General features: G+C 40.1%; 1 protein-coding gene across 1 annotated transcript in view; it reads right to left on the bottom strand.

Annotated features, from left to right (window-relative positions):
- The window catches only part of LOC134528640 (lachesin-like), a 94637-nt gene that overhangs the window by 18223 nt on the left and 50102 nt on the right, over positions 1–26312 (bottom strand). Inside the window, exons 4-6 of the mRNA XM_063362438.1 lie at positions 13946–14153; positions 10015–10185; positions 5431–5559 (exon numbers count right to left, since the gene is read on the bottom strand). Of these exons, the coding sequence (XP_063218508.1) occupies positions 5431–5559; positions 10015–10185; positions 13946–14153 (508 nt within the window). The remainder of the gene's footprint in view (positions 1–5430; positions 5560–10014; positions 10186–13945; positions 14154–26312) is intronic.

The raw sequence follows: 26312 nt of genomic DNA, 5'->3' as shown, positions 1-26312 counted from the left end.
ATTTAAGTTCTTTGTCGAGATCGGAAAAGCCAGGAAAATTATTATGGTCGTAATGCGGATCACTCTTCCTTAGTCTAGTAGATTCATCGTTGTCCTCTAGCTTGTACGCAGGCTTGGCGTTACAAGTTCTGCCATGTCTTTTTAAGCTCTCTCTCCGCGTGAACGACTTGCTACATCGAACACAACTTATCATATTGCGTAGTGGATTTTTAACACAATCATTCTTCTCGTGTTGTCTTCCATTCTTTCTCAAGATAAATTTTTTGCTGCAAAACTTACACCTATGTTCTTTCGATACAGCGTCAGATCCAACATTCTGCTAGCTTGTGAACATCTCATTGTAGTGCAAAGTTTGAGTTCCAGTACAAGCCAAATTTTGTTTTTGTATGTTTTGTTTTTATTTTAAATTTTTTATTTTTTTTTGTTGTATTTTTATGATATCTAAGAAAAATTTTGGTGGTTTTCTCCGTGTGCTCCTGATTATTCTTGACAATATTTTGATGGTTTTCTCAGAGTGCTTCTGATTATTCCTGACTAGACTTCTGATGGTTTTCTCCGAGTGCTTCTGATTATTCCTGACTCGAAATCTTATGGTTTTCTCCGAGTGCTTCTGGTTACAGATAAGAAATTGAACTCTGCATGAAGGATTGTTTTACTTAATGAGACATGTCATTTTATTCGAGGTTACATTTAATTAGTGAATTTCTGCAACTTAATCAACACTTGTAATATTTATATCGGGTGTAAATTAAAACAAATCATTTTCAGTCAAATAATAATAATCTCTGAGAAATCTAAGAAGCACTAACAGGAAGGACGAACTTCCTTCTCCTTGGAGTCTAGCGAAGCTATCCTTCTTTTGCTATCGTTAGTGAGCATCCCGCATCCTGCATAAAAAAACTAAATATTATTTACCTGCCAGCAACATGTGGCGACATTCGTTGTTGAAAAGCAAAACTACATGCATCAAGTAATTTTGCATGAGATATATTAATTCTCGCTGATGAAATATGAAAAAATTTCTATTTAAGTAATGGATCTAATTTAAAACACACAATTGGTATCTAGCATTAGTCTCAGTAACTAATATAAATCCCGATTTGGGACCTGACGCTGTATCGAAAGAACATAGGTGTAAGTTTTGCAGCAAAGAATTTATCTTGAGAAAGAATGGAAGACAACACGAGAAGAATGATTGTGTTAAAAATCCACTACGCAATATGATAAGTTGTGATCGATGTAGCAAGTCGTTCACGCGGAGAAAGAGCTTAAAAAGACATGGCAGAACTTGTATCGCCAAGCCTGCGTACAAGCTAGAGGACAACGATGAATCTACTAGACTAAGGAAGAGTGATCTGCATTACGACAATAACTTTCCTGGCTCTTCCGATCTCGACAAAGAACTTAAATTGAAGGAGGTTGATGATTTATGGAAGAACGAAGACAATGGAAGAATCCTTAACGTGAAAAGTGAGAATATATTCAAGCCGAATTCAAGTAGATCTTTCCTACTTTGTAAAAATGATGGACTCCTAAAAAGGAAGCATGAAGACGATGAAGACACTACGACATCATAAACATCGAATTCTTACGGTAATCTGGGTGAAGACGATGCCTTCTACGGTGATTGTTACAGTGACTCTGAGGCTGTTGACAATGACATAGAATGTGATGAAGCATCTAAAGCTGACAAGATCGAAGAATGTGGCGGTGTCCTGAGACCGAAACGATGGAAACGTCGTGATATATTAAATAAATCTGATCAAGCTTGTGATGATCACTGTCTCCAAAATGAAAGTTACCCTGAGGTTGGTGGTATAACGGAAGACACCAGAAATCATAATATTTATTATAAACGTGCAAGGAAGATGATTGATTACACATCATGGAAAGATCCAAACGTATTGGTTGACCGGCTAAGACTTCTACATGGCTCGCTTTGTGCAGGAAACTATTCGTGTATCAAAGAAATATCCTTCATACTTAAAGAACTGAGGAAAGCTGGCTACATACAATAATGGCTTATTTTACTTGCATTTGTATAATGTAAAGAAATAAAATGAATAATTTAAATTATAAAAATTTAATTGTTTTTATTTCTTGTATTCTGATTTCTAACTAAAACTTAGTTCTCGTAACTTGTGCTTCCTTTTTGTCGTTTTGTTGATGGAGCTTCCAAATGTGCTTCCTTTAATGATGGAGATTCCTTAATGTGCTGCCTTTATGATGGTTAATCCAAAATGTGCTGCCTTTTTGATTATGGTGCTTCCAAATGTGCTGCCTTTTTTGTTGATGGTGCTTCCAATTGTGCTTCCTTTTTTGATGGTGCTTCCAATTGTGCTGCCTTTTTTATGGTGCTTCCAAATGTGCTGCCTTTTTGTTGATGGTGCTTCCAAATGTGCTGCCTTTTTGTTGATGGTGCTTCCGAAATGTGCTTCCTTTTTGATTATGGTGCTTCCCATTGTGCTTGCTTTTTTGATGGTGCTTCCAAATGTGCTGCCTTTTTGATTATGGTGCTTCCAAATGTGCTTCCTTTTTGCTAATGGTGCTGCCTTTTTGATTGGATTCTTGGTCCTCTTGTAAGCGTAAAAACATTATCCGTTGGTTCAATTGAATATAATTAGCTGACGATGAGGACCGTCGTGATGTTCGGAAATAACTTGTCTATACGTCTTACGTTGATTTTGACACGGTTTCTCGGTCCGAAGACGCTTGGTCTATATGTATGGCTTTGTACATGAACGGTTTAGAGGTTATTCTAACTATTAACAACTAGACTTTCATGTTAGGCTTACCTTCAACGTATTTAATTCGTCGAACATTGTCGTATATTGTCTTGAGTTGTTTTTGGTAGAGTGAATGATTGATAAACTCCGCGAAAGGTAATGGAAACCAAAATATAAAATTTATTTAATATTTAGTTATACCTGTCACTGGTCAAATATCGAACCGAGGGCAGGAATCCAGCAATTCAATATGTAAATTAATGAGTGATTTATTTAATGAATTTTGGATTTTTTCCCGAATTTCTAGCTAAATAATTACACGATTTCAAGATGGCATCCCAATTTTAAAGATTGCGGGGGCACCTCGGTAATAAATGTTTACTGCACTGTAGCGGGTTGGAATAAAATTATCCAGATGGTAATACGAGTACACACACAAGATGGTGTCCTCCAGCAGACAAAAACAAGATGGTGGCAATGACCACTAGCAGGCGGTAGCTCCTGGTAGCATGTACTGAACATAATATGTTGGATCCATGATGGTCGACAAGGACAAAGTCAAATTTCAAGGTCAAGGTCAAATTTCAAGGTCAATGTAAAAATTTCAAGGTCATATTTCAAGGTCAAAGACAAATTTAAGGTCATGGTCATATTTCAAGGTCAAGGTCAAATTTTAAGGTCAAGGTCAAATTTCAAGGTCAAGGTAATATTTCAAGGTCATGGTCATATTTCAATGTCAAGGTAATATTTCAAGGTCAAGGTCAAATTTCAAGGTCAACAGTTGAGGACAAAGGTATGGTGACCAGATAATTATACTAACATGGTATCAGCACACTCTAGCAGACGAAAACAAGATGGTGGTCTCCAGCGGATGAAGACAAGTTGGAGGACATGTCGTCATACCAGCTGATGATATATGTACCTTGGTATTGGTGGTGGTAGATCAGTCTGTAGGTGGCTTCTGTGGAGGAAGGATCTGTTGTTTTTTTGCTCTTAGCGGTTTGGAACCAAGGATGGGAATCGAAATAATCAATCGGTATTCTAATAAGTATTTTTTTGATGAGTTTTGGAATTTTTCTCGAATCTCTAGCATTACAATTATGGATTTTCAAGATGGCTGCCGTCACGAAAAGTGCAATGGTGGTGTTAAGGATATTTATTATTTAATTAGTTTGATTAATTTTTTTAATGATTTTAATATTTTTTCCCGATTTTCTAACATAAAAATTACGGATTTTCAAGATGGCGGACATGACTTCATGCTAACTGGCGATATATATGCTTTGAAAAAAGTGGTGGGAGTCAGTCTTCCAGCACCCACCACGGGGGAAGGATCGGTCGCCATTTTTTTGCCCTCACCGGGTTCGAACAGAGGACTCTGAGCTCCGTGTCGTAAATGTAGGTTTTTAAAATATTTTTATTAATATTTTATTAATTTAATTTTTTTATAATTTTTAATTTTTTTTTCATTAAAATCGGATAGTAAATAAATATTTTAAAGATGGCGACCGTAACGGAAATTGCAACGGTGCCGTCATAATTCAAAATGGCGGATAACACAATGCCGGAATGTTCGAGAAAACAAAATGACATCATCCAAAATGGCGGATCCAAAATGGCCGCCGGGGTTAAGGTCAAGATCATTGTACTACCTGTCCCGTTACGTTGTGTCTCGTTACGCTGTGTCCCGTTACGCTCATCCAAGATGGCCGCCGTGAAATCACAATCCAAGATGGCGGACCGACAATCACAATCCAGCGCCTGGCGCCTGTTTCCGGAGCCCCATACATATACTACTGGCTCTAGAGCGTAATCCTCGAAAGGCTGCTCCAGGAAGGAAGTCCTAGAGGGTAATCCTCGAAAAGTTGCTCCAGGGGGTGGATCCTAGAGCGTAATTCTCAAGAGGCTGCTCCAGGGGAAGAGGGATGCTAGAGCATAATCCCAAGGGCCGCTCCAGCGAAGGATTCCAGAGCGTAATCCCGTAGGCCGCTCCAGAGGAAGGAAAGAGTGAGACAGAGTGAGAGAGGAGGGAAGAGGAGAGTAGAAAGTAATACACCCAATTCTAGATTCCTAGTGTATTTCCCCAGATTTCTCTGGGGTAAGTATCTCTGACTGGTATAGTACAAGCCAAGCTTATATACAAGTCGGTTACATTATCATTACAGTCAATATTTACAGATTTAGCCTTTGCAGCATGTTCTATAAGATGTTACTGACTGTCCTGATCAGATGCTAATTCCTGACTCTCGGGATGCTACCAACACGAATGGAAGCCCGCTCCTTCCCTGAGTAATGACACAATGAATCCTACTTATTTACATTCTGCAGCAGGCGCCATCTATTGGCGCCGGGTGCATCACCATCTTACAGGATAACTAGCTTAGGCATAGAGATTAGGTAAAAAATACCCTGCGGTGTCGGGGCAGCCATGTTTGTTTCAGGGATGATCATGTAGCACTCGCTCAAAGGGGCCGAGGCCAAATGCAGGACACGAAATGTTATTTCGGCGTTGTGGTACACAGCAGTTATCTAGCTGTCGGCGTTGTGGTCAATTTTGACATTCGGCGTTATGGTATTTCGGCATTGTGGTAACGACCCGTCAGGGTTCAACGTGGCATCGTGACTGAGGCTTGAAGCACGCGCGTGAATATCCCCCCCCTCCACCTCGACAAGGCGCTGTGTGTCCAGAGGAGGAGCGACTCACAGTTGACGTTGAGGATGATCCTCTTGCTGACGGCCGGAGGCACGTCATTGGAGGCGATGCAGAGGTAGGCGCCCATCTGCCGGCGGTCCACGCGCCAGAAGTGCAGCAGGCTGCCGTTGTAGCTCTCCACTGCGGCACAACACTCCAGCTGCTCCCATAACCTTCCCCTACTTCACAGAAACACACTTTTATAAACCTTATATTATTATTTTCCAACTTATACTTCTTTAGGAGCGTCGTGAAACAAAAATGATGTGAGTGAATAGTGCAACTTACGCGCGCACCATCAAAAAAAAAATTATCAAAGGATGAAAAAAAAATTGCTACATACAAATAAAAATCATACATTGAATTCTGGTCCACATCATTAAAAAATTTATTTTTTGTGAATATAAGTGATGGAAATTGTGCTTATAAATGTGTTCAAGTGCATTTGTATAAGTGAGGTTATGTTCCAGTATATATATTATTTTAATTCAAAATTATTGCATTATTATTTAAAAAGAATTAAAATTATTAAATTAAAATAAAAATTCTGCATATTTATTGACTTTCATTAAGAATTAACATTTTTCTCAATTATTTTATAAAGTAATAATTAATTTTATAAACGTATTTATATTAATATTGAATTCTGTTAATTTCTTAAATTTTTTAAATTTGATCTAAGTAGTATAGTTTGGTATGTCCGGGCACAGGCTTCAGGCTGTGGTGCCAACCGCCATCTTGAATTGTGATGTCACTGCGGCCATCTTGGATGACCGTGAACTTGACCTTTGACCTTGACCCCGGCGGCCATTTCGGATCCGCCATTTTGGATGACGTCATTTTGTTTTCTCGAACATTCCGGCATTTTTTTCCCGCCATTTTGAATTATGACGTCACCATTGCAATTTCAGTTATGGCCACCATTTGAAAATCTTTATTTATTATCCGATTTTAATGTAAAATAATTAAAATTTATAAAAAAATAAATAAAATTTAAAAAATATTTAAAAAACATACATTTAAGGCATGGTGCTCGGAGTCCTCGGTTCGAACCCGAATTCGGTTCGAGCGCAAAAAAAAATAAAAAAGGTGATGGATCCTTCCCTCACAGTGGCTGCTGGCAGACTGACCCCCACCACTTTTTTCATAGCATATATATCATCAGGTAGTATGTCATGTCCGCCATCTTGAAAATCCGTAATTTTAATGCTAGAGATTCGGTAAAAATTCCAAAACTCATTAAATAAATTTTTAATCAATATTCTGATTGATTCGATCGATTCCTGTCCTTCGATCCCTGGATGATGTAAAAATTGCCATTTTATGTAAAAAATAATAATTCCAATAATCATGTTCAAAATTCTTAAAGATGCTTAAAATCCTATACTACCAGCCTCCAGTAAGACGTTATGTCCACCATCTTGGAAATTTGTATTTATTGACCCATAAATTTATAAAAAATATTAAATTCATAAAAACATCAATCATTTATCTACCTATAGAACCGATACATGGGCAATAAACAAAATGAAGTAATTTCAGGTAAAGGTTACAGGTTTGAGAATATAAAAATACCACAAGTTATTTAAAAAAAAAATTATTACATAAATTTTACTCTACTACAAGTACAAAAAAAAAAACAATCAAATTTCTAAAGTCTTGAGCATTTCACGTTTTAAACATCCTTCTTACTGTACGGACTAAGTCCTTTAAATGACTTGAAATGTCTTTTCAGTTAATCAGGTCGACAAATTGGTACTTCGCATTTTTTTACACAGAGAAGAATTATCGATTTCATTAAAATGACAGTGATATATTTCATGTTGTTTTTGCACTTTGAAAATTTGCTAATGTTTTGTTACAAAATATACAGCTTAATTCTGATGGATGTACAGCCTGTCTATTACAATTCCTGAGGTGTCGTTTTAATCTTCCATAGTGTATAAACTTGCTTAAACACCTGTTGCACTGATTATTTAATGCGTTCAGAGTTATTATACAATTGCGTATTACATAATCTCGTATATTCAAGTTTTTGATCTTCTCGCAGTAAGTACAGTTGGGAGAAGGAACGCCGTTGGATGCTCCTTCCTTCATCAATGTCACTGGCACTGTTAACAACCATTGTAACAACACCGAAATGTAAACTTCTTTAGCCTTCGAAGTCTGCTCTGCGGAAGATGTTGCACGCGTCGAAATCTCCTGCTGTGCTGAGAGAGTAGGTGTAGCTGTAGACGACGTTGTCATCAGGCTCTGCACTGATGATGGTAGACCTTCGATCCAAGTCGGTGTTGATAGTGGTAATGATGCCATCGAGTTCTCAAGAATAGCTAGATACTGGTCTATTATGTTATACAAGTCTAACTATCCGATCCGCACGACAACGCGGTCAGAGACGGACTGAAGTTTTCATCGACAGGGTTTCACTTATATGTATATTCTCATTAGCTGGTTCAACACATGAGTCAAAACTGCAACCATGTTCATCATACTTGCACTTAACTTTCTCGGAGCATTTTTTTATAATGTCGATTTAAGTTATCGATACGTGAAATTAGTTTATTACATTTTATACACTGGAACAGAATTCTTTGAGCATTATTCGGACCACCGCTTCTTTCATGTCTGCGCGCATTTGCAGGTTTAGTAAATGATGCACCACAGTATTTACACTGACACGATGTACGCTCTTCATTCATTGAAGTCTGCAATGCTGATGTTGAAACTTCAGCTGATTTTGGAACAGCACATATCAATGTATTCTCTGAATTTTTTTTAATTTTTTAATTTTTTCATTAAAATCGCATAATAAATAAAGATTTTCAAGATGGCGGCCGTAACGTAAATTGCAACAGTGACATCATAATTCAAAATGGCGGAAAACAAAATGCCGGAATGTTCGAGAAAACAAAATGACGAAATCCAAAATGGCGGACCCAAGATGGTGGATCCAAAATTGCCGCCAGGGTCAAGGTCATGGTCAAAGGTTAGGTACAGTCATACAAGATGGCCGCCGTGACGTCACAGGCCAAGGTGGCGGTCGGCACCACAGCCTGTGCCCGGACATACCAAACTATACAACTGATATAATTTATTCCTTAACAAACTTCCATTTTATTTCCATTAATTATGCATGTAAGAAAGTTTTTTTATTACGCCAAGTGATTATAATTTCTAACGCGCGTACATTATAGTACACACACATTTTTTGTTTGTTTTTATTTTCAAAAGATTAAAACATATTTAGCCTTATTTCAGTACATTAGAAAAGCTAATCAAAAATTTTTTTGTGAAATCTTTTGTTATTTCTAAAAAAAAAAAAAAAAAACAGAATTTTACCTAGCGCCGTATGTCCAGTGGCGTGGTATACTATAAAAACGATAGAAAAATTGTATAAGCAAAAAACTAATTTAGAATAAAAGTGCAGATATATTTAATATTGGAGTAATAGTCACAACTAAAGATACATATATATATATTTATTTTCCTGAAACCAGCAAACAGAGTTTCTTAGAATCGGTATTTCTTCAATCAGATTTACTTGTAATAATGTTCGCAGGCTTTCACGGCCATTGTCTGAAGTAACTTGGCTTCTGGGTTGTAGCCCGCGTCCTTGGCGAATAATTCACGGACGTTTCGGGTCGACATTGCAGTAGCGCCTTCATCGGGGAGCAGTTAACTGATGATGGCGACTTCAATTGTCGAACGAAACGTCCGGCCACAACACAGAAGCCAAGCTGCTTCAGGTTTACTGGTACTAGTTTATCAGCAACGTGTGCACGGTTGTCAACCCTGGTCTTGAACGCAGAGGCAAGCCGGTGACGGGAAGCCTAAGATGTACATCAAGTTCTGTCCCTGCCCGAACACACCCGAATATTCACCTTCGGCCGACCTCGGGTTTATTTATATATATTTGTACTTCTCTGTTTAATTTAATGTAGCTATACTAACCTAACTAACCGTCCATAGTGTGTTAGAGTGTTTTGATGTAGCTAACCTAACCGACCACTTTTAAAAATTTGAATTCATTTTTCCTGCGCAAAAATAAAAACAAATCGCGAGGTTGGCCGAAGGTGAATATTCGGGCGTGTTCGGGCAGGGACAGAACTTGATGGACATCTCGGGCTTCTCGCCGGTGACGACGTGTCCGCTCGAAGCTTGGTCGAATCTTTGAATATATATACTGTATAGAAATCGCCAGCCCAGGTTAAAATTTCTAATACGGTTTTGAGGTAGTTGGTTAATTCACCGCCGCAATCTCGCCACCATCTCTAGGGCATCGACTTGTGGTGGTCCCTAGCGGACGAGTGTCGAACTCTTCAAACACCCCCTTCCCCCTCCCGTTAAACGACCTCGAGCTGCAGTGAATGATGGGTGGGGGGTGCGGGGGAATGACAGCGGGGGACAGTGCTGCGCTCTAACGTGTAAATAACAACCTAAGACGATACAGGGCGTTACGGCAGCGCACTGCAGCGGTGAAAGTTCCCAAGCTGCTCATCATACGCTTCTGAAAAACGTAGAGTAAATCCTATCCACTCGCGACTTCTATACAGTATATATATGTTCAAAGGTGGAACGGGTTCAGCAGCAGGTTACCTTCGGCGAACTCCCTGGGGCCGCGGCGCAGCACCAGGTCCTGCCCGCTCTCGCGCCTCCAGGTGAGCCGCGGCGAGGGGCGGCCCTTGGCCCGGCAGCTGAGCGTAGCGTTGTCTCCCTCCTGCACGGCCACGTCGGCGCTCGTCTCGTCGTACAGGATGTCGGGCGGCACTGCAACCACCACCACCACTCACCCGCCACCTCTGCTGCCATCCTCCGGGGTGCCGTCGCGACTTAGGAACACACAAGATAGAATCTTATAGGTTATGCCTGTTCTAAGTTGTGTGTTTCTAAGTTATGACTAGGGACACCTGTATTTCGCGAATACATTTCGTGTCAAGGTATTTCACAAAATACTGTAGCTTTTCTCCTGTGGTTATTGGCTGAGGTCGGCGAGAGGTGTCGTCCCGCTCTTGACGGGGCCAATGAGAATGTGGTCACCGTACTGCTGCACCCTCACAATTTGCCATGACTCTTAGAAAAAGCTACAGTGTTTTGTGAAATACCTTGACACGAAATGAAATCGCGAAATACAGGTGTCCCTAGTTATGACGTTTCTAAGTTGTGTGGTTCTGCGTTGCGTCTTTCTAAGTTATGACAGTTCTGAGTTGCGTGTTTCTAAGTTGTGATGGTTCTAAGTTAAGACTTTCTAAGCTATGACGTTCTCGAAGCTGTGTGTTTCTACGTTGTGTGTTTCTAATTTATGTGTTTCTAAGTCATGATCGTTCTAACTTATGACAGTTCTAAGTTACGTGGATTTTTTTTCGAGGTTTCTAATTTATGACTGTTCTAAGTTGTGTGTTTCTAAGTTATGTGTGTTCCCCAATCCTCCCTTCCCCCACCCTTTTCACCCCTCGTCGTCCAACACACTCGGAATAAAAAAAATTTTGAGCGAGTTAGTAGTATACATCGGTAAGTTTGAGCTCTGGTTCATTGGCTGAGGAGCCTGTCCGCCATCTTGAATAATGAAAATAATTTCAAAATGGCGGATGAGACTTCTTAATTCAAAATGGAAGACCGCTTCTCGGTGACGAGTTAATTAACGTGTTCTCATGTATGTATGTGTATATGTAGCTATATATATATAATGAAAACAAATTCAGGTAATTCGCCTAGGTCCGCTTCTCGGTGACGAGTTAATTAATGTGTTCTCATGTATATATATATATAATTAGAGACTGTAAAAATTCGCGGATTCATTTCACGATACGCTAGAATCCAAACAACTGTACCTTTATATTGCTTCTGTGATTGGCTTACAGTTTATCTGAAGGACTTCGAGCCAATGGAAAACCTTCAACCAAAAAAAGTATCGAATCGCAAGCGTCCCAGTTGACAGGTCTCACGAGTCAGTAGCCAATGGGCAGGTGGCATTGGCCTGAGTATGCAGGGGGTTGTGGAGTCTATCCTAGAGGTCATCGAAAGCGCGAATTTTTCCAGTCTCTATATAAAATGAATACAATCCAGGTATTTAGCCTTCTTCTACTTGCTCTCTCCGATGAGCAGGCCACTTTAATTTCTTGACAAATCCCCACTGCCCCATTTACAAAGCCCATCTGAGACCGATATATTTCGCCTCAGTATGACCCGGTGTTCTTCACTTAACTTCAGCGTTGATGATAAAACCTCGGAACTTGCGTCTCTCTTGATGAAGCTTATGTCCAGTCAAACGTTGATGTCCTGGTGTTGCCTTTTCGACAGGAAGTAAAAATACGGAATGCAGGTTCGTGCCAAATACATGTCGCGCATAGACTTCAAAATTTATAAAACAATTAATAATTACTTAATATACAATAAATTACTAATTACAATAAATTAAAAAAACAATTAATTATTAAATTAGCGTATAAACTTATTTATTTTTGTTTTTTAGCGAACTTATGTTACTTTTGTATATTTTGAAGTCTGTTTTTTAAGATGTTTATTATAACATATTTTTAAATTTAGGATTAATTTTTACTATATCTATTTTTCTATCCGAAATATATTACAGGGTAGTTTTACTATCATAAAGTGTCATTTGGGACACCAATACATTTGGTATGTATAATAATTAGGGACCGGAAAAATTCGCGGGTTCAATGACCTGTAGGATGAACTCCATAGTTCTACGTACACTCGGTCAAATGTCACCCACTCATTGGTTGCTGTCTTGTGAGACGTCCCAACGTAGCAGCCTGTGATTCGATACAGCTTTGGTTGAGTGTTTCTCATTGGCCCAGAGTCATCTAGGTAAGTTGTGAGCCAATAGCAGAGGCCGCACTGAGGTAAAACTATTTGTATATTAGCCTATCGCGAAACGAATTCGCGAAATTTTCCTGTCTCTAATCATAATGTTTTACAAAATTGACTATATACGGTTTTATGTTGCTACACGCAGGCCCACATCTTTGTCCCACATTTTCATGCATCGACTACCTTTCCATTTTCATGGAATTACTCCTTCCAAAAGCCGTATACCGAGAGCTAAGTTGTTTTTACATCAAAAAGTGGTTGGGAAAAAAGACATTTGTTAAAAATAATATAAGCAAGTCATGTATAGTTTTCTTTGAAAAATTCTGTTTTAATAAATTGTAAAGCTACCACGTAAGTCTTATATCGCTTTCCAAGAATTTCAACAACAGTAATTAAAAGGTTTTAACGAAGTAATTTAAGAAATTTAAACAGGCGTAGGCCCACTTCTTTTACAAGCGAAATTAATTTACTTATTTCCTTTCAACTTATTTTACTCTTTCTTCTCATCCTTTGGCAAGGACTCCACAGATTGCTGTTTTAATTGTTACGAAAAAGGGAGAGGACCATAGTTAAATTATGCAAGACAATTAATCTACACGCCCATTACCCCTGGACTAGCTTGGAAGAAAGATGTTCTTCGGAAGGAAAAACGGATAATTTGACGGCAACAAGTCTTCCTCATTTTTTGGTCCACTCTTTCCATCCGGCAGATAAATAATTAAAATCCAGAAAATAGTGGAATTAAAAAAAATAAAATTTGTAAAACATAGAATGTATAAGCTTGATGGATGGTTATATTCTAAAGTGTCTCAAGATGTAAACATTGAGAAAAAAAATATATTCATATATCTTTGCTATTTACTGATGATTATATACTTAAAAAAACAAAAAAAACAGATTATTAAAAAAGTACAAACTTCATAGCTATAGGCATATTTAAAAACACATTTCAAAAGGGCATAAGAACACAAAATTTCCCAGTGACGCAAATCTCACATTTCCAAAAAAAAAAAAAAAAAAAAGAAGGAAAATGTTAACCTTTATTTCGTTTAGAGCTACACTTTTTTTAGATATGTCTATAAACTTTTATTTACTACAAGCAAAGTTATTCGTAAGACGCCTAAGGAATTAATTTAAAAAAAATTTGAATAATACAAATTCTATAATTTAATAACAAAGGCGTGTTCCACTTATGAAGCTATATTTAAAATGTTAATCTATCGTTCCACTTGCCATTTATATTTCATGCACATCTCTATGGAATAGGCTAATATTCATGGGAAACCTACTTTTCACAGACGAGAGAGCCAAAACCCGAAGTTCCCCAAGTTCATGTTTTTTCCCCCGTATTTTTAATGTAGCTATCCTAACCAAATCAACCGTCCACAATATTTAAAGTATTTATAATGTAGCTATCCTAACCTAATTGACCATTAGTTATCATCAATTGTATTTATTTATTTACAATGAACAAAAAAAAAAAAACCGAAGATCCACGATCGGGCGTTTGGCTCTCTCGTCAGTTGAATGAAGGCTTGCCAATATTCATGCTTCATGATACGTTTCTCACTAAGGTAAACATTTCTCTTTGGGGTTAGAGAGTCAGTGAGTCAGTGATGAGTGTAACTATGTGTAGGATAATATAAAACTTTGGTATAAAGTAGAACAGTGACCGCTAGGGAGCACGTGGACTCACCGTGCACGTCCAGACAGCCGACCTGCTTCTTCATGACGTTGGTGTTGATCTGGCACATGTAGCAGCCGCGGTCCGCCTCCTTCACCTGGCGCACGTGCAGGCGCCAGGTGTGGTCGCCGTCTCGCGACACGCTGACGCGCGAGTTGTGCGTCACCACCTTGTTGTGCAGCGTGAGGATGGTCTGGTCCTCCGCCTTCAACCAGCCCACCTGCCGGCGACAAGAGCACGCTGCACCGATCTGCCTTCAGCCAGCCCACCTGCCGGCGACACGAGCACGCTGCACCGATCTGCCTTCAGCCAGCCCACCTGCCGGTGACACGAGCACGCTGCACCGATCTGCCTTCAGCCAGCCCACCTGCCGGCGACACGAGCACGCTGCACCGATCCGCCTTCAGCCAGCCTACCTGCCGGCGACACAAGCACGCTGCACCGATCTGCCTTCAGCCAGCCCACCTGCCGGCGACACGAGCACGCTGCACCGATCTGCCTTCAGCCAGCCCACCTGCCGGCGACACGAGCACGCTGCACCGATCTGCCTTCAGCCAGCCCACCTGCCGGCGACACGAGCACGCTGCACCGATCTGCCTTCAGCCAGCCCACCTGCCGGCGACACAAGCACGCTGCACCGATCTGGCTTCAGCCAGCCCACCTGCCGGCGACACGAGCACGCTGCACCGATCTGCCTTCAGCCAGCCCACCTGCCGGCGACACGAGCACCCTGCACCGATCTGGCTTCAGCCAGCCCACCTGCCGGCGACACGAGCACGCTGCACCGATCTGCCTTCAGCCAGCCCACCTGCCGGCGACACGAGCACGCTGCACCGATCCGCCTTCAGCCAGCCTACCTGCCGGCGACACAAGCACGCTGCACCGATCTGCCTTCAGCCAGCCCACCTGCCGGTGACACGAGCACGCTGCACCGATCTGCCTTCAGCCAGCCCACCTGCCGGCGACACGAGCACGCTGCACCGATCTGCCTTCAGCCAGCCCACCTGCCGGCGACACGAGCACGCTGCACCGATCTGCCTTCAGCCAGCCCACCTGCCGGCGACACGAGCACGCTGCACCGATCTGCCTTAGCCAGCCCACCTGCCGGCGACACGAACACGCTGCACCGATCTGCCTTCAGCCAGCGAACCTGCCGGCGACACAAGCACGCTGCACCGATCTGCCTTCAGCCAGCGAACCTGCCGGTGACACGAGCACGTATCACCGATCAGCCTTCAGCCAGCCCACCTGCCGGTGACACGAGCACGCTGCACCGATCTGCCTTCAGCCAGCCCACCTGCCGGTGACACGAGCACGCTGCACCGATCTGTCTTCAGCCAGCCCACCTGCCGGCGACACGAGCACGCTGCACCGATCTGCCCACAGCCAGCCCACCTGCTGGCGACACATAGTTACAGAGCTCTTTTTGCAACACGAGCGAGTTTTGCGCGACCCCGGTTTAAAGGGGGACGCACAACAACGCCGAAATACCACAACGCCGAATGTCAATATTGACCACAACGCTAACAGCTAGAAAACTGCTGTGTACCACAACGCCGAATTACCACAACGCCGAAACACACTAACGCCGAAAAATGTCATTGCAGGACTGCCAATAAGGTTAGGTTAGGTTAGACTAGGTTAGGTTAGACTAGGTTAGGTTAGACTAGGTTAGGTTAGACTAGGTTAAGTTAGACTAGGTTAGGTTAGACTAGGTTAGGTTGGACTAGGTTAGGTTTGACTAGGTTAGGTTAGACTAGGTTAGTTTAGGCTAGGCAAGGATAGGCTAGGTTAAGTTAGGTTAGGTTAGTTTAGGTTAGGTTAGGTAAGGTTAGGTTTGATTGTGGTATTTCGGCGTTAAGGTACATTTAAGAAAGGCACACAAATTCATTCAGTAGTTATTTCGGCGTTGTGGTACACAAGAATTTTCTAACTGTCTGCGTTGTGGTCAATTTTGACATTCGGCGTTATGTTATTTCGGCGTTGTGGTAACGACCCGGGTAAAGTATTCACGCGAAGCGAAGACAGCGGCTCACGCCGTCCCAAGGCCAAAATTCTGACTTCAGTACCTCACCCCCCCCCCCCCCCCCCCACCACGCAACATTTACCAAACCTTCGCGCGGAAGCACGCGTGGCCCACCTGCCGGTCAACACACACGCAAGAAAATAGTTCTAGCACACGTTTATAAGTAGTATATAATTGGGGCTCCGGAAACAGGCGCCAGGCGGCGGATTGAAGATTGTCGGTCAGCCATCTTGAATTTGTGACGTCACGGCGGTATTAATTCCTCAAAATTCCTCAAAAATGACTCAAAATTACTCAAAAATACTCGTTTTAAGAAAAAATTTCCCATTTACGAGGGAAAAATTCTCGTTTCGAGGGAAAATTTCCCGTTTTAGTTCGTAAAAATCCCAGCGGCTAGAAATGTCCTTAAAGAGGCTTAAGCATCCTTAACTCAAGCCTCAGTTAAGCCTCTATCAGGATGTGACCCTGACCGTTGTTCTTTACCTTGACCCCGGCGGCCATTTTGGATCCGCCATTTCGGATGACGTAATAGTTTTCTCGAACATTCCGGCATTCTGTTATCCGCCATTTTGAATTATGACGTCACCGTTGCAATTCCCGTTGCGGCCGCCATCTTTAACTTTTTTATTTATTATCCGATTTTAATGAAAAAAATTTTTAAATTTATAAAAAAATTTAAATAATAAAATTTTAATAAATTATTTATAAAATTGTACTTTTACGACACGGAGTTCGGAGTCCTCGGTTCGAACCCGGTGAGGGTAAAAATAAAATAAAAATAGCGACCGTCCTTCCCCCGCGGTGGATGCTGGCAGACTGACTCCCACCACTTTTTTTCAAAGCATATATAACATCATCTAGTATGATGTCATGACCACCATCTTGTCATCGATGCTGCTAGAGTGCACCGATGCCATGTTAGTTTAATTCGTATCCGCTAGAGTGCAGTAATCATTTATTATTGCTGTGACACCCGCCATCTTGTAATTTGGCCGCCATCTTGAAAATCCGTAATTATTTAGCTAGAAATTCGGGAAAAGTTCCAAAATTCATTAAATAAATCACTCATTAATTTACATATTGATTCGATCGATTCCCGTCCTCGGTTCGATACCCGATCGATGCAATAAAGTTTAATTTTATGAAAAAATAATAATTTCAATAAACCATGTTCAAGATTCGTAAAGAGACTGTAAATCCTCTACGACCATCATCCTATCAGACATCAAGACCACCATATTGGAAATTCGTAATTGTAATGCTAGAAATTCGGGAAAAATTCCAAAATTCATTAAATAAATTTGTAATCTATATACTGATTGATTAGGTCGACTAAGGTCCTAGGTTCGATCCCTGGTCGATACGAAAAAATTAAATATAACATCAATTTAACATAATAGTAACAGGTTCGAGGAATTAAACACCGCAAGTTCTTTTACAAACATAATATTTATTACATAATCTCTATTCTACTACAGGATCACTTACGAAAGCTAGCAAATTTATAATCAATCATTTAGTTCCGCATCGGTGTGAAATGACTAATTCTTAGCTCCAATCGGTTTATACTAGACAAAGTCAAACCAGAACCTTTACTGACATAGTTCTCCTCTTCTTGACAGAGTTTCCGGACACCGTGTTTAACAGTTTGCTTCACATCGTTAGAACTGTAAATTACTGCAGCCGATGTCTTGAATGCACACTTTTTCACTTTGTCATCGAACGGATATGGCTTTCCATATAGACAGTCCAACCACAAGTTATATTTTAATGGACCGTTTGTTGCTACGTCATCAGTAAGCTGATTGATTATGTCCTCTCTGATATCATCAAGAAAATTACAAATGTCTTTCGTTTCACCTAACGTATTTAAATAATAGTAGTCCTTCAATGTTCCACGAAATGCAGACTGCGCCAAGTAGAAGCCATTATCGTTCACTTGTAATGCTCCGAACACAGTCTTAGGTTTATTTTCCTGTTCAGACATCATACCAATCGGTTGCTGCACATCGGTTTTCTTGCTTGTACGCTCACGAGCCTTCAACCTAAACCGAGCAGTCGAAATTTCTGCAGGTAGTTCAGCAGTAGGCACACGGACTTCACCTTTACAGTTTTTCGCATGTCGTTGCAAATTATCAATTCGAGTAAACCATTCATGACACTCATCACAGCGAAACTTCAAGCGAAATGGATTCTTCTTGCATTTGCTCCTCTCATGTCTTCGTGCATCATGAGCAAATGCGAACGTCATATCACAGTAGCTGCAAGGATACCGGGGTGATGAAGACGAACCTTTCAGACCCGATCCAGATACTGACGTTGCCGCAGTTGCACCATCTCCAGGCATACTCTTATGAACATCAATGCATCGTTGTTGTATAGAAACCTTTACTTTCTGCCGAACAGCAGGACCTTTGCATCTCTTCATGTGCGTTTTCATATTATCTTGTCTTGCCAATTGCCTGTGACATTTCTTACAGCCAATCATTTTGCGATAAAGGTTCTTGGCACATTCTCTATTCTCATGTCGTCGAGCATTGCTATTGTTTGAGAAAATCTTGTCGCAGTAACAGCACCGATGTTCGTTAGTTGTTGTCGATTCGGCATCCATTGAAGTCTCCATTGATGGCGAACCAGCGTTCACCGAGTTTCCCTGTGCAGCCAGCTCTAGCGTCATTAAAGTCTCTTCAGCTGGCGGTACCACGTATGTTGAAGTCTCCTCCAGTGTTGACATCGACGTTGTCAACGGGATCTGCTCCACCATCGTCGACGCTGACGTCATGGTTCCCGCAGTCGATTGTACAACCTCCATCGAGTTCGTCGTTAAAGTCGGTAAAGATGCCATCGAGTTCGCAAGAACAGGTAATTACGTGATTAATGCACCAGAAGAAACCAACTAGGTGATCCTTACACCGACGACGTCAGTAACAAACTGAGCGTCCTGTTGTATAGGACTCGCTTATATACATGCACCGTATGGAATAATACGCTAGTCAAATCAAGAACAATTTACTAAAATACTAGAGTCAAAACAACATTAAAAATAGAAGGACCATAAACGAAAAGGCAGCACATTTGGAAGCACCGACAACGAAAAGGCAGCACATTTGGTAGCACCGACAACGAAAAGGCAGCACATTTGGAAGCACCGCCAACGAAAAAGGCAGCACATTTTGGATGCACCATCATAAAGGCAGCACATTTTGGAAGCACTATCGAATAAGGAAGCACATTTTGGAAGCACCATCGAATAAGGAAGCACATTTGGAAGCTCCATCAACAAAAAAAAGGCAAAAAGGAAGCACAAGTTGCGAGATCTAAGTCTTAATTAGAAATCAGAATACAAGAAATAAAAACATTAAATTTTTATAATTTAAATTATTTATTTTATTTCTTTACATTATACAAAAGCAAGTAAAACAAGCCATTATTGTATGTAGCCAGCTTTCCTCAGTTCCTTGAGTTTGAAGGATATTTCTTTGATGCACGAATAGTTTCCTGCACAATGCGAACCATGTAGAAGTCTTAGCCGGTCAACCAATATGTTTGGATGTTTCCATGATGTGTAATCATTCTCTTATTCCACCATCTTCCTTGCACGTTTATAATAAATATTATGATCTCTGGTGTCTTCCGTTTAACCACCAACCTCAGGGTAACTTTCATTTTTGAGAAGATGATCATCATATTTAAAAATAAAAATAAATTAATAAAAAATCAAAATAAAAAATAAAAAAATACATAAATAAATTCTGGCTTGTACTAGAACTCTATCTTTGTTCAACAATGAGAAGTTCACAAGCTAGCAGAATATATTTATGTATTTTTTTTAATTTTTTATTTTTTATTAATTTATTTTTATTTTTAAATATTTTTTTTCCCCTGAAATTTTATGTGCTTTTGATTATTTTTGTCAATATTATGGTGGTTTTCTCCGTGTGCTCCCGATTATTCTTGTTAATATTTTGATGGTTAATCCGTGTGCTTGCGATCATTTCTGCGGTTTTGGTCAAAGTTCAAGGTCACACTCATCCATTATGGCCACCGTGACGTCGCAATCCAAGATGGCGGACCGTGAGAAATCTGAGAAGCACTAGCAGGAAGGACGAATTTCCTTCTCCTTGGAGACTATCGTAGCTATCCTTATGCGATCGATAGTGAGCATCCCACATCCTGCATAAAAGAAATAAATATTATTTACCTGCAAGCAATACGTGACGTCATATGATGTTGAAAAGCGGAACTAGTTGCAGCAAGTACCTTTGCATAAGATAAATTAGCTCTCGCTGACGAAATTTTTAAAAACTTTAAAAATTTAAAACTCTTAGTTTGCATCTGGCATTAGTCTCGGTAACTAATATGAATTCCGATTTAGCATCTGACGCTGTATCGAAAGAATATAGGTGTGAGTTTTGCAGCAAAGAGTTTATCTTGAGAAAGAATAAAAGACAACACGAGAAGAATGACTGTGTTAAAAATCCACTACGCAATAAGATAAGATGTGTTCGATGTAGCAAGTCGTTTACGCGGAGAGAGATCTTAAAAAGACATGGCAGAACTTGTAACTCCAAGCCTGCGTAGAAGCTAGAGGACAACGATGAATCTACTAGACTAAGGAAGAGTGATCTACATTACGACAATAATTTTCCTGGCTGTTCCGATCTCGACAAAGAACTTAAATTGAAGGAGGTTGATGATTTATGGAAGAATAAAGACAGTGGAAGAATCCTTAACGTGAAAAGTGAGAATATATTCCGGCCGAATTCAAGCAGATCTTTCCTACTTTGTAGAAATGATGGACTCCTAAAAAGAAAGCATGAAGACGATGAAGACACTTCAACATTATGAACATCGAATTCTTACGGTAAATTGGGTGAAGACGATTCCTTCTACGGTGATTGTTACAGTGACTCTGAGGCTGTTGACAAAGACATAGACTATGATGAAGCACCTAAAGCTGACAAGATCGAAGAATGTGGGGGTGTTCTGAGACCGAAACGATGGAAACGACGTGGTATATTAAATAAATCTGATCAAGCTTGTGATGATCACCGTCTCAAAAATGAAAGTTACCCTGAGGTTGGTGGTAAAACGGAAGACACCAGAGATCATAATATTTGTTATAAACGTGCAAGGAAGATGGTGGTAGAAGAGAATGATTACACATCCTGGAAACATGCAAACATATTGGTTGACCGGCTAAGACTTCTACATGGTTCGCTTTGTGCAGGAAACTATTCGTGCATCAAAGAAATATCCTTCATACTCAAGGAACTGAGGAAAGCTGGCTACATACAATAAAGGCTTGTTTTACTTGCTTTTGTATAATGTAAAAAAATAAAATAAATGATTTTAATTATAAAAATTTAATGTTTTTATTTCTTGTATTCTGATTTCTAATTAACACTTAGATCTCGCAACTTGTGCTTCTTTTTGCCTTTTTTTTTGTTGATGGAGCTTCCAAATGTGCATCCTTATTCGATGGTGCTTCCAAAATGTGCTTTCTTATTTGATGGTGCTTCCAAAATGTGCTGCCTTTATGATGGTGCATCCAAAATGTGCTGCCTTTTTCGTTGGCGGTGCTTCCAAATGTGCTGCCTTTTCGTTGTCGGTGCTTCCAAATGTGCTGCCTTTTCGCTGTCGGTGCTTCCAAATGTGCTGCCTTTTCGTTGTCGGTGCTTCCAAATGTGCTGACTTTTCGTTGTCGGTGCTTCCAAATGTGCTGACTTTTCGTTTTCGGTGCTTCCAAATGTGCTGCCTTTTCGTTGTCAGTGCTTCCAAATGTGCTGCCTTTTCGTTGTCGGTGCTTCCAAATGTGCTGCCTTTTCGTTGTCGGTGCTACCAAATGTGCTGCCTTTTCGTTGTCGGCGATTCTAAATGTGCTGCCTTTTCGTTGTCGGTGCTTCCAAAATGTGCTGCCTTTTCGTTGTCGGTGTTTCCAAATGTGCTGCCTTTTCGTTGTCGGTGCTTCCAAATGTGCTGTCTTTTCGTTGTCGGTGCTTCCAAATGTGCTGCCTTTTCGTTTATGGTCCTTCTATTTTTAATGTTGTTTTGACTCTAGTATTTTAGTAAATTGTTCTTGATTTGACTAGCGTATTATTCCATACGGTGCATGTATATAAGCGAGTCCTAGACAACAGGACGCTCAGTTTGCTACTGACGTCGTCGGTGTAAGGATCACCTAGTTTGTTTCTTCTGGTGCATTAATCACGTAATTACCTGTTCTTGCGAACTCGATGGCATCTTTACCGACTTTAACGACGAACTCGATGGAGGTTGTACAATCGACTGCGGGAACCATGACGTCAGCGTCGACGATGGTGGAGCAGATCCCGTTGACAACGTCGATGTCAACACTGGAGGAGACTTCAACAGACGTGGTACCGCCAGCAGAAGAGACTTTAATGCCGCTAGTGCTGTCTGCGCAGGGAAACTCGGCGAACGCTGGTTCGCGATCAATGGAGACTTCAATGGATGCCGAATCGACAACAACTAACGAACATCGGTGCTGTTACTGCGACAAGATTTTCTCAAACAACAGCAATGCTCGACGACATGAGAATATAGAATGTGCCAAAAACCTTTATCGCAAAATGATTGGCTGTAAGAAATGTCACAGGCAATTTGCAAGACAAGATAATATGAAAACGCACATGAAGAGATGCAAAGGTCCTGCTGTTCGGCAGAAAGTAAAGGTTTCTATACAACAACGATGCATTGATGTTCATAAGAGTATGCCTGGAGATGGTGCAACTGCGGCAACGTCAGTATCTGGATCGGGTCTGAAAGGTTCGTCTTCATCACCCCGGTATCCTTGCAGCTACTGTGATATGACGTTCGCATTTGCTCATGATGCACGAAGACATGAGAGGAGCAAATGCAAGAAGAATCCATTTCGCTTGAAGTTTCGCTGTGATGAGTGTCATGAATGGTTTACTCGAATTGATAATTTGCAACGACATGCGAAAAACTGTAAAGGTGAAGTCCGTGTGCCTACTGCTGAACTACCTGCAGAAATTTCGACTGCTCGGTTTAGGTTGAAGGCTCGTGAGCGTACAAGCAAGAAAACCGATGTGCAGCAACCGATTGGTATGACGTCTGAACAGGAAAATAAACCTAAGACTGTGTTCGGAGCATTACAAGTGAACGATAATGGCTTCTACTTGGCGCAGTCTGCATTTCGTGGAACATTGAAGGACTACTATTATTTAAATACGTTAGGTGAAACGAAAGACATTTGTAATTTTCTTGATGATATCAGAGAGGACATAATCAATCAGCTTACTGATGACGTAGCAACAAACGGTCCATTAAAATATAACTTGTGGTTGGACTGTCTATATGGAAAGCCATATCCGTTCGATGACAAAGTGAAAAAGTGTGCATTCAAGACATCGGCTGCAGTAATTTACAGTTCTAACGATGTGAAGCAAACTGTTAAACACGGTGTCCGGAAACTCTGTCAAGAAGAGGAGAACTATGTCAGTAAAGGTTCTGGTTGGACTCTGTCTAGTATAAACCGATTGGAGCTAAGAATTAGTCATTTCACACCGATGCGGAACTAAATGATTGATTATAAATTTGCTAGCTTTCGTAAGTGATCCTATAGTAGAATAGAGATTATGTAATAAATATTATGTTTGTAAAAGAACTTGCGGTGTTTAATTCCTCGAACCTGTTACTATTATGTTAAATTGATGTTATATTAATTTTTTTGGATCGACCAGGGATCGAACCTAGGACCTTAGTCGACCTTATCAATCAGTATATAGATTACAAATTTATTTAATGAATTTTGGAATTTTTCCCGAATTTCTAGCATTACAATTACGAATTTCCAATATGGTGGTCTTGATGTCTGATAGGATGATGGTCGTAGAGGATTTAGAGTCTCTTTACGAATCTTGAACATGGTTTATTGAAATTATTATTTTTTCATAAAATTAAACATTATTGCATCGATCGGGTATCGAACCGAGGACGGGAATCGATCGAATCAATATGTAAATTAATGAGTGATTTATTTAATGAATTTTGGAACTTTTCCCGAATTTCTAGCTAAATAATTACGGATTTTCAAGATGGCGGCCAAATTACAAGATGGCGGGTGTCACAGCAATAATAAATGATTACTGCACTCTAGCGGATACGAATTAAACTAACATGGCGTCGGTGCACTCTAGCCGACGGTAAAATGATGATTGCTTTCAGCACCGATGACAAGATGGCGGTCATGACGTCATACTAGATGATGTTATATATGCTTTGAAAAAAAGTGGTGGGAGTCAGTCTGCCAGCATCCACCGCGGGGAAAGGATCGGTCGCTATTTTTATTTTATTTTTACCCTCACCGGGTTCGAACCGAGGACTCCGAACTCCGTGTCGTAAAAGTACAATTTTATAAATAATTTATTCAAATTTTATTATTTAAATTTTTTTATTAATTTAAAAATTTTTTTCATTAAAATCGGATAATAAATAAAAAAGTTAAAGATGGCGGCCGTAACGGGAATTGCAACGGTGACGTCATAATTCAAAATGGCGGATAACACAATGCCGGAATGTTCGAGAACACAATTACGTCATCCGAAATGGCGGATCCAAAATGGCCGCCGGGGTCAAGGTCAAGGTCAACGGTCAGGGTCACATCCTGATAGAGGCTTAACTGAGGCTTGAGTTAAGGATGCTTAAGCCTCTTTAAGGACATTTCTAGCCGCTGGGATTTTTACGAACTAAAACGGGAAATTTCCCCTCGAAACGGGAATTTTTCCCTCGAAAACGGGAAATGTTTTCTTAAAACGAGAATTTTTGAGTAATTATGAGTAATTTTTGAGGAATTTTGAGGAATTTTCCCGCCGTGACGTCACAAATTCAAATGGCTGACCGACAATCTTCAATCCGCCGCCTGGCGCCTGTTTCCGGAGCCCCTATTATATACTACTTTTATATTTACCTACTTATTACTTAGTTAGCCATGCTAATATATCTGACTGTAAAAAATCTAGCTAGAATTATAATAATAAAATACTCTAAAAATACTTACAACATACAAACTACCAAATAAATTATACTAAACCAGAAATTTCTGAGACCTTAAACTAATAAAATAAATAAAATAATTTATTTTTTTATATAATATAAATAAAATAAAAACTAAAATTACAGCACAAGTGCAAAAATTACTAATGTAAATAGAAAAACAATTAAATTTTTAAAACCAGAACGAAACCAGAGGTTTCTAGGGGAGAGGTTGGAGGGAAGTGGTCACAAGTTAATTTGCGACTACGCAGTATCTTGGTTTTTTCTTTCTTGCTGCAGAAATATATAAAGACGTTTCTTCTTTTATCCTGTTCTTTTCTCATTAATTCTTGAGAAATGAGACCATATGCAAACAAAGCAAACTATTGCCGCAATACAGTAGAGGAAAAAATGCATGTCCCCCACATTCCATGACGGGCCCTGGACCCAGGACAGGAGACGACCCCCCCCCCCCCCCCTAAATTTTACAGTCAAGTGCTGCATTATAATTGCATGGTTATTTCTTACCTACACTCGTTTTAGAATGTTATTTAACCTGAAAATACAGGGTATAATTATGGTTACTATTTTATAAGTCCAAACTAAGCTTTATTTATAAAATTATTTTAATTTAAAATAACTACAGCGAGTACGTATACTTATTTCACACACTGAGATTAATATAAACGGGGCTGGGCCCGGACGTGATAACGTCTTATAAATCGATGAACGCCGGCTGCACGCACAAAAAGCATGACTCATTGTCACGTTCCGCCTGAGCCGAGCGTGCAAGAACCGGCCAACCACCGTGCGAGAAAAATCTTCTATAATATCAAACAGGTTAAGGCGGACTTTTTAATTAATTGTTCGTGGATTATATAAAAACAAATTATTTAAATTAAATTTGAAAAAACTGTAAATCATATTTGAAAATTAAAAAGTATTAAATTTTTCATCAGTGTATTCTTTTGACGTTATCACGTAAAACTATCGTCCGTAAACCGACTTTGCAGACAACCCTCTTTTTTTTTCTATTGAATTACACACGAGCCATAAAACAGCTGTGAAAAACCATACATTCGGGATTTTTTTTTAACCTGTGTTCGGAACTTTAAAAAACATTATAAAATTTTTTGACAGGCACATTCATCCTTTCCCTATCAGCAAAATAAAATATCATTGTTTTAACAGTTATGGGAACCTGTAAATTTGACTAAATAATAGACCCTACAATCAGGTCTTGAAGTAAGTCTGTGTATGGCCTCTTAATATAACTTAAATGAATGTTAAGACTAATAGTGCACGTGTACATGGAAGATGGCTGTCGACGGGTCG

The sequence above is a fragment of the Bacillus rossius genome, chromosome 1, assembly GCF_032445375.1.
Source record: "Bacillus rossius redtenbacheri isolate Brsri chromosome 1, Brsri_v3, whole genome shotgun sequence".
Taxonomy (NCBI): domain Eukaryota; kingdom Metazoa; phylum Arthropoda; class Insecta; order Phasmatodea; family Bacillidae; genus Bacillus; species Bacillus rossius.
This window is presented reverse-complemented; position numbering and strand designations above follow the sequence as displayed.